This window comes from Pelophylax lessonae (genome assembly GCF_965119305.1).
Source record: "Pelophylax lessonae genome assembly, chromosome: 5".
NCBI classification, from domain to species: domain Eukaryota; kingdom Metazoa; phylum Chordata; class Amphibia; order Anura; family Ranidae; genus Pelophylax; species Pelophylax lessonae.
The window spans coordinates 513,238,603-513,248,801 of NC_138772.1; the positions used below are offsets into that span (position 1 = coordinate 513,238,603).

The following is a 10,199-nucleotide window of genomic DNA, read 5'->3' on the forward strand; positions in this document are numbered from 1 at the left end:
GCCTGGGCCTTGTTGGCCTAGGCCAAGATACAACACTGGTAATTGTCACCAGGAAAAATAGAGAGACAGAATATTCACAAAGGGGACACAGATAGCAATAAAAACCTGAATGAGGTTCTAAAATGTCTTGGCTTTCGATATACTTTAAGCTGATCATTGCGATTTCTGGAATATCAATGGGGAATATGCATTTTGTATGGCATTGCCCTTATATTGCATCAACTTGTCATTCAGTGTTTTAAGTAATATATAACATCAGTCTCTGTCCCCAAAGGACCTCTCAAATTAATGTCCCTACGAAACATAGATTGGATATAAGCACATTAACCTACCGGGATATTGTGGATTGTGTGGGAAGCACCCAGAAGAAATTCCTACAATCATGAGGACAGCATACAAACATCATACAAAAAGTGTCAGATAAGAATGCTAACAACTTGAAAAAGAAGTTGCAAGGTTTTTTTAGTTTTAAAAAGACTCAGAAAGAGCAAATACTTTGTTCAAGTAAATCCTGGTTAAGCAGGGAATGGTTAGAACTTGTGTTTAGGTTTTTATTGCTTTCTGTGTCCCTGGTGGGGGGATTCACCCTTTTTTGTCCAGAAAATCATTTTCCCCAAGACAGAAAATGTGTGAAAATTTTACACTTGCCACCAAAACAGGAGATGATGAGAAATCTTCAAATAAGGACTGCTGTTCTGGTGATAATTGTGCTGGAGGGGATTTCTCCCCACTGTCAAGAGATTTACCCTCATTTCTTTTTGTATCTTTGTAATAGAAAGTGAAGCTCCGTAAGAAAACCACCAGGAGTTTTAGAAAACCATTCCTCCATACTCTGTTCCAAACAAAAAGATGACTCATAGGCTAGACATACACTTTAATATTCTATCATGGTTGCAAAGTATATAGCTTGGGACCCAGCTGCCATCGACTTGGCGGCACACTGTGATGCCCAGGTCTTCATTGTAGGCAGTGTTGGGGTAGTTACTCAAAAAATGTAACTAGTTACTTCTGTAAATTGTAACGAGATTACTTTACTAGTTACTGCATTTGAAAAGTAACTTCACTACTTATTACTTTACTTTCCTCTTTCTTAATTGACCGTGTAGAAGAAGATACATGACACTCTTTCTGCATAGAGTTTATTGTATAAACACAGGCTTTGGGAAACATGAGAACAAAACCTGAAAAAAACAGAATAAAACATAAAGTGCAACAAAAAGTCATAAACTTCATCCCTCTCTATTCTTCGCAATAACGACTGTATCGCACGGCTTGGGTAACGCAGGAAAGCGCGTTCCTATAGCCTAGTAAAGTAGTGTAGTTACCTCCTATAGCCTAGTAAAGTAGTGTAGTTACCTCCTATAGCCTAGTAAAGTAGTGTATTTACCTCCTATAGCCTAGTAAAGTAGTGTAGTTACCTCCTATAGCCTAGTATAGTAGTGTATTTACCTCCTATAGCCTAGTAAAGTAGTGTATTTACCTCCTATAGCCTAGTAAAGTAGTGTAGTTACCTCCTATAGCCTAGTAAAGTAGTGTAGTTACCTCCTATAGCCTAGTAAAGTAGTGTATTTACCTCCTATAGCCTAGTAAAGTAGTGTATTTACCTCCTATAGCCTAGTAAAGTAGTGTATTTACCTCCTATAGCCTAGTAAAGTAGTGTAGTTACCTCCTATAGCCTAGTAAAGTAGTGTATTTACCTCCTATAGCCTAGTAAAGTAGTGTAGTTACCTCCTATAGCCTAGTAAAGTAGTGTAGTTACCTCCTATAGTCTAGTAAAGTAGTGTAGTTACCTCCTATAGCCTAGTAAAGTAGTGCAGTTACCAATATTAGTATTGTAACTAGTTACATTACTTCGTTACCAAAAAAAGTAATGTAGTTACTGTAATCAGTTACTTTGTAACTAGTTACCCCCAACACTGATTGTAGGTTAGACCAGTGGTTCTTCACCTTATTAAGACCAGGGCCTGGTAAATTCTTCCAAACCTTTCATGCCCCAATATTTTTTTTTTAAAGAAAAAAGATTATGCTCACATAAAGTATGGATAGGGCTAGGTGTCACTGTGAGGGCATGAGCATTCTGGAGGAAGGTAGGGGACTCTGTAGCAGATTTGAGGTTTCTGGATTGAGCTGGGGGAAACTGTGAGGGATGAGGTCTCTCCAAGAGGCTTGGAGCTTTTCAGGGGTACTAAGGGGGGCTAGAGGTTTCACAGCAACCTAGGCAGTACTGCAGAGTGCTGGGTGGAACTGTGGTAGGTAAGGGAGCCCTGCAGGCCACTATGGAAGGTTGGGAGGCAATATGGAAGCTTTATGCCACTGTGGGAGGTTAGAAGATCGCTAACTGACTGGAGACCTGGAAGGAGGGAGGTCACGGCCTAGTGGCTCAGAACAAGTAGACAATAATCATCAGCACATAAAACACATATTGTTAGGATACTGATCTTCAATGTTGCATTATCTGAGATGTAAAGCAGCCTGGAAAATTATATATTAGGCCCTTGATGAGACACGAGAAACAGAGGAAGGCTAAACTTATGTTCCCACAATACAAGGCACCTGCGGCGTGTCTGTTACAGCTATACAGCCTGGAGCTGTGCCTCTGCTACATTCATCTAATCAGAGACGGCTTTCACAATTGACACTGGAGTGGGAAATGATTACCGATGGAGCCAGAATCATTTAAAGATCATCTTGAGGAAACCCTGCCAAAAACTGAGATCTATTTTTTTGGTTCAGGGGAAAACCGAAACCTCAGATTTGTCTGTGTGCTTAACGCTTAGGAAAGAATTTGAATTTTCTCACAGTTAATTCTGCCAACCAGAAATTTTAAGAGCTCCAGAGAAATAAATAAAACCGGAGGTTAGTTTACTTGTGTATTCCTCCCAAAGATCCAAAATCATTTTTCTTAGTTCAGTTGGTGTTATTCAGTTTTGTGTTTCATGGCAATAGAGGTGGCATATGGTCTATTGTGTTCTACCTCCTTATATGCACACTTAACCCTTTGATCACTCCTGATGTTATCCCCTTCCCTGCCAGTGTCATTTTTTTTAGCACTGATCAATGTAATGGTGTCACTAATGCCCAAATGTCAATTTGTCCATAAAAAGTGTCACTCAGATTTGTCCGCCACAATGTCGCAGTACCGCTACAAAATCGCTGATCGCCGCTATTAATAGTAAAAAAAATACAAAGCCCATAAATCTATCCCGTAGTTTGCAGACACGATAACGTTTGCACAAACCAATCAATATATGTTTATTGGGATTTTTTTTAACAAAATCATGCAGCAGAATACATATTGGCCTAAATTGATGAAACAATTAGATTTTTTTTACATTCTTTTATTGGATGTGTTTTATAGCAGAAAGTAAAAAATATAGTTTTTTTTTTTAAATTGTCAGCTTTTTTGGTTTATAGCGCAAAAAATAAAAACCGCACAGGGGATCAAATACAACCAAAAGAAAGTTCTATTTGTGGGAAAAAATGGACATCAATTTTATTTGGGTACAGCGTTGCACGACCGCGCAGTTGTCAGTTAAAGCAACGCAATGCCTTATTGCAAAAAAGAGCCTGGTCAGGAGGGGGGTAAAACCTTCCGGGGCTGAAGTGGTTAAAAAAACTGAAAATTTGTTATATTGGTAAAGTAATGGTAATAGTTCTAAATATTCTGAATAGTACCAAATGCCTTTTTTTCAGACAATATATAGTTAGCATACAAATACAATTATTGATTTATCTAACCTTGGATATTTATTATGATTCGTCTAATGTTCATTATGTCTTTGTTTCTTAGGTCTGTGACTCAGACACTGTGCTGGATCCGGCCTCATCTGTGGAGATGGTGAAGGTTTTGGAGGAAGATATCATGGTTGGCGGTGTCGGAGGAGATGTACAGGTAAAAACTTCAACTTACATATTGATTTTTCATCATAGAGGTTTATTATGGTATAGCTAAAAATCCCATTCAACTGCTGTTAATTGAGCTTCCATATTGTCCTTTCATGCCATAGTCCGGTTTGTTTAAAATGTTTGTCTAGTGTAGTCTTAGGTTTCTTGCGCGCAAAAAAAGCCAAATTTTTAGGCATCCAGGCCTTTTTTTTTTAACTGATCTAAATGCCACCTATTTTATTTAATGGGTCTATATATGGCCTGTAAACAAATGTGTGCTGCAGTAAAAAAAAAAAAAAGAAAAATGTCTGAATGCCTCAAAAGGTACAAAAAAAAAAAAAAAAGAGAAAATAACAATAAAATGTAAAAATTAAAAAAATTTAATATTGCACTGCTGGACAGTATTATATGCATTATTGATGCATATCATACTTGGGGTATGTTGTACATTCTTGGGGTATGTACAACATACCCCAAGAAAAGGTAGAAGAATTTTAGGCATCTACTAGTATATACAAAAACACGCATTTACTAAATAACCCATCCTCATCTTTTTAGGCAGGATATTTCTGCCAGGAATCGGATTTTCATACATCAGTGCCATGTGCAAATACCATTGGCTTTCAATAGAGTAGGAAAGAATTAGAACCCCTGTCAGGTGTCTCCTGTTCTTTGGGGCTCTGGTAGAGAGATCTCCCCTTCTTCACTGTCCTGGTGGTCTTAACGGTTCTAACAGATGGGAAATGATTGAAAATCTTTTTATTGCTGTCTATGTCCCTGATTAATATTTTCTCTTATTTTACTCACTGCTCAACAAATCCCATGTATTGTATCCTTAGTGCATTGTATTAATAAAACCATCTGCAGTTTTTGTTTATTTAAAGGTGAACCGCACCAGCCTTGCACAGTTGTACTGTCATTTTCATTTGAAGAGGTTGTAAACCTCAAAAAAAAAAAAAGAAAAACCTGAAAGACAAAGGCATAATGAGCTAGCATGCATCACATACTAGCTCATTATGAAATACTTACCTTAGAACGAAGCCCCCGCAGTGCCGCCCACTCACCCTAACACGGCAGACATTTTCGGCCGTCCCTCTTCCTGGTTCGTGCCCTCCAGCTATCTCATTGGCCGGAGGCGCGATGACATCACTCCCTTGCATGCGTGTAGGAGCCGCCATTCACGGCTTAGTTCTCTGAAGGAATGGCACGAGTGGCGGTTCCTTCAGAGCGCATGTGCCGATGATGTCATTGGCTGCATGCAATTTAATATCCCCTAAACCAGGGGTATGCAAACTATGGCCCTCCAGTTGTTCAGGAACTACAATTCCCATCATGCCTAGCCATGTCTGTGAATGTCAGAGTTTTACAATGTCTCATGGGAGGTGCAGTTCTGCAACAGCTGGAGGGCCGTAGTTTGAAGATCTCTGCCCTAAACGGTGCAAGTTTAGGAGATATTTACAGTACCTCCTTATCTTGGGCTTACCTATAGGCAAAAGTCATTAAGGGGGGTTTACAACCTCTTTAAAAATGAATGAGGGGGGGAATTAGCATACTAATGAGGGGGGGGGGGGAGGTGAGAAACCCGGGAAGGCAACACATAAGCAACTCTAAAGTGTATGACAATCCAAAAACTTTTTTTAGTTTTGCATAGAGAAGGAAAGGATTAAAAACTGTTTAGTTCATTTTTTGGAAAGTTTTCTACTCCTTCCGCTCCTATTCCAGGGATGCAAAGGGAAGTAAGATTCAATTTCTACAAAGTTAGGGGAAATCCCCTCTTGGGCTGCTGTCACAGAAACAGCTGTTAACATTTGAGGATATATCCTCATTTCCTGTTCTGAAGATACATTTAGAATTTCACATCTTTTTCTGTATCTGTGGTCACCAGGGCAAATAGGGAGGACGATACCTTCCAGCGGGAACAGCAATAAAAAATGGGAGTACTAATTTACGCTATCCAAATAAAATTGCCTATACAATATTCAGTAAAACACTATAAAGGGAATATAGAATTTACAAAGCAAATTAAGGCCCCTTTCACACATACGGTCCGTTCAGTTCATCAGTTCAGTCACGTCAAAATGTATCAGTTTTCCATCCGTTTTTCATCCATTTTTCATCCGTTTTTCGTCAGTTGTCATCCATTTTTCATCCGTTTTTCGTCAGTTGTCATCCGTTTTTCATCCATTTTCTGTCAGTTATTATCTGTTTTTCATCCGTTTTTCGTCAGTTATTATCTGTTTTTCATCCGTTTTTCGTCAGTTATTATCTGTTTTTCATCCGTTGTCATCCGTTTTTCATCGGTTGTCATCCGTTTTTCGTCAGTTATTATCCGTTTTTCGTCAGTTATTATCTGTTTTTCATCCGTTGTCATCCGTTGTCATCCGTTGTCATCCGTTTTTCATCCGTTGTCATCCGTTTTTCGTCAGTTATTATTTGTTTTTCATCCGTTTTTCATCCTTTGTCATCCATTTTTCATCCGTTGTCATCCGTTTTTCATCCGTTTTCATCTGTTGTCAGCCGTTTTTCATCCGATCCGTTTTTTTAACGGATGAAAAAGGGATCTTTCACACGGCCGCTCTGTGTGAGAGCTCCGCTGCGGTCCTTTTTTTTTTTTTTTTTTCCACGGAGTGGAATTTCTGTCATCCGCTGCGTATGCCCGCATATCATCCCATCCGTTTGCGGATGATATGCGGACATAATGTAAGTCTATGGGGGTTTGCGGATGTCAGCGGATGACACCGCTGACATCCGATTTTCCTTCCTTTACGTTTTTTGAACGGAACAAAAATAGGGTTCTGTTCAGTTCCAAAAAACGGAACAGAACTGACAGGAAGAAAATCGGATGTCAGCGGATGGTATTCCGCTGACATCCGCAATGCCATAGACTTACATGGCATGATTCCGCAAATCATACGCAAAAAAATAGGATGATTTGCAGACATACGGAGCGCCCGTGTGAAAGGGCCCTAATAGGGCATTCATCCGTTCAAAAAAACGGACATTGACGGAAGTGGATGAAAACGGATGTTAACTGATGATCATCTGTTTTTACTTAGAGATACATTGATGTCCGTTTTTCACCCTTCAACGGATGGATGAAAAATGGACAAACAGACCGTATGTGTGAAAGGGGCCAAACCCTCAAGCAGACAATTAAAATGATTACATTGTAAATCAGATAAGTGATATATAGATGCTGCATCTGGTTTTTGCACCGTACGCCCCTTTCGTACTTTGCACTTTACCACATTGAATGAACCCGAGTTTGACAGAATACAGTTGCCTAATTTTAGTAATATATAGATTTATTTACATGACCCGGCAGACATCTTTTCCTGTAGGGACGTCTGCCTGTAACCCAGCCAGACAGCGATGCTTGTCCCTTCCCAAAGTTTCTTGCTGCTTTTGGCTAATTCCATCCCTTTGAAAGTAATACTTCCTTGTAGTCACTTGGATGACATGGGGCTCGCCGAAATACTAATTTATGACTTTCCCGAGGACTGGCAGGAAGTGCAGCTCTGCTACAGCAGCAGTTGTGCTTTTACAATTAAAGTAAAATATGAGCAATGGAGGAGAAAGACTTAAGATCTTCCTTTTGATGTTCAGCTCACTGCCCTATTGTTCCTCGTCTCCATACATATAATTTACCCTCCTCATGATGTTTTCAACCGAGAGCAATTATTCCTGTGTTAAATCTCCTCCATTTAAGTTGGCACCATACACTTCCTTTGTGTATTTTCTGTATATTTTAATTATTGTTATTAGTATGAATGTATCATAAATGCAGAATGGGTTTGCAACAAAAAGGATAAATACAAAATCAAATAAAAATGAAAAATAGCATAGTTTAAGGCTGCATTCACATGTCAGCATATGGATCGCGGGCAGAATCCCCGCGATTCCGCCCGCGATCCAGAGATTATTGCAAATCACGGGACGCCTGTGCGTTGCCGTGATTTGCAATAGCACCCCAAACGCTGAGCGATGTTGCCGCGATTTCCGCCTGCCGAATCGCGGAAACATTGCGCAAAAAAAATCGCGGGACGCAATACGCTCCAAAGAAGCTCTTGTACTTTTTTGGGCGTAATGCGCCCGCGATTTTTTTTGCGCGATGTTACCGCGATTTGGCAGGCGGAAATCGCGGCAACATCGCTCAGCGTTTGGAGTGCTATTGCAAATCACGGGCAACGCACAGGTTGCATTTGCAATAATCTCCGGATCACGGGCGGAATCGCGGCGATTCTGCCCGCGATCCATACGCTGACATGTGAATGCAGCCTTAAAGTTTTTTTAAAAAACAATTCAGATGAATGTAAATATAATCTTAGTAGCAAAGTCCTGTAGATTTAAATTTGATTTAAGTTTGCTTTGTGGAGCAGAATTCATCAATGTCTTCTTCACTTGATATTAATTTTATCAATAAATAATGTAATGTCTTCTTTTTTTTTCTGGCAGATTTTAAACAAATATGACTCATGGATCTCCTTCTTGAGTAGTGTGAGGTACTGGATGGCCTTTAACATCGAGAGAGCTTGTCAGTCCTACTTTGGCTGTGTTCAATGCATCAGTGGACCTCTGGGAATGTACAGAAATTCACTACTACATGAATTTATAGAAGATTGGTACAATCAAGAATTTTTGGGCTCCCAGTGTAGCTTTGGAGATGACAGGCATCTAACTAACCGAGTCTTGAGCCTTGGCTATGCAACCAAATATACAGCACGGTCCAAGTGCCTTACGGAAACACCTACTGAGTATCTAAGGTGGCTTAACCAGCAGACTCGTTGGAGCAAGTCTTACTTCCGGGAGTGGCTGTACAATTCTATGTGGTTCCACAAGCATCATCTATGGATGACCTATGAAGCTGTGATTACCGGATTCTTTCCTTTCTTCTTAATTGCAACAGTCATTCAGTTGTTCTACAGGGGACGTATATGGAACATTCTACTCTTCTTGTTAACCGTGCAGTTTGTTGGCCTTATCAAGTCTTCCTTTGCCAGTGCACTCCGAGGCAATATAGTAATGGTTTTCATGTCTCTTTACTCTGTCTTGTACATGTCCAGTTTACTACCAGCAAAGATGTTTGCTATCGCCACCATCAACAAGGCTGGGTGGGGCACTTCAGGTAGAAAAACTATCGTCGTCAACTTTATAGGGTTAATTCCTATAACCGTTTGGTTTACAATCCTCTTGGGTGGAGTCTTCTACACTATATGGAGGGAAACAAGAAAGCCATTTGCAGAATCTGAACAGACGGTTCTGATCATTGGTGCAATACTTTACGCGTGCTACTGGGTGATGTTGTTGACTTTGTACGTGGCTCTAATCACAAAGTGTGGCAGGCGGAAGAAAGAACAGCAATATGACATGGTACTTGACGTATGATGATCACTTACCTACAAAGTTTGCAAACCTATTAGACATTCTGAAAAAAAATCCTTAATAGACTTACAATTCCTAGAAGTATTAGGGACATGAAGTCATGTCTTGAAGGGAAACGCAACACTGCTGCTGGGACTTAAACAAACACTATTGTGACTCGTCATGCATCCAAAGCAAAAAAATTGTAGAAAACTTTTGAGAAAACGAACACAACTTTAATCCAGGCCTTGCCTTGTTTTGGTGAAGCCATTTTATTATGCACTTTTTTTGATTGTGCATATGCCTGACAGTGTTATGTTCTGTATACCTCACTGGTCATGCTTATGTCGTGGTGAACAAAGCCTTCTGAAATATTTTTAGGCCTACAGGATCTTTTCTAAATGTGTATTTTTCCTCTGGAAAAGTTCCTTGAAAGTGGGCCAATCGGCTCTAGCAATAAAGGACAACCTTATTTATAAACTTTGTTTTTTAAAGTTCTTTTTCTAATTTTATTATTTTTTTTTTTTTTTTTAGGGATGGCCCTGTGGTCATCAATTTATAAATGTCATACGTGCTTTAAGTACAAGCGCGGTGGAATGCTGTATTTTTATATTATTGAATTAATTATGTTTTTTATTTGTATGCAAATGTTTAAAAAAATGCATATTTTATATTTTACTTATCCGATAAATAATTTGGTTCTCTATTCTTTTTAAAATGTGTTTTTAAAATTTTTTATTTTTAACTGATACTGGTCAAAATGTGAAGCTTTATAACAGTTCATATTGTTCACCAACAAATGAATAAAATAATTATTTGTACTTTAACCTCTGAATCTATTTTTTTCATCATTAAGTGATAAGATGAGCACACTCCATCTAGGGTGTTTTTATGTGTAAAATAATTGGCTCCCAGTCTGTCACTTTCTGTTAGGGCTTGTTCATATGGTTAAT

At 39.2% G+C, this 10,199-nt stretch overlaps 1 protein-coding gene across 1 annotated transcript in view; it reads left to right on the top strand.

Moving 5' to 3' along the window:
* The window catches only part of HAS2 (hyaluronan synthase 2), a 47,191-nt gene extending 37,250 nt beyond the window's left edge, over positions 1-9,941 (top strand). The window contains exons 3-4 of the mRNA XM_082258237.1: positions 3,791-3,892; positions 8,341-9,941. Coding sequence (XP_082114363.1) covers positions 3,791-3,892; positions 8,341-9,270 — 1,032 coding nt within the window. The 3' untranslated portion in view covers positions 9,271-9,941. The remainder of the gene's footprint in view (positions 1-3,790; positions 3,893-8,340) is intronic.
* The last annotated feature ends 258 nt before the right edge of the window (positions 9,942-10,199 follow it).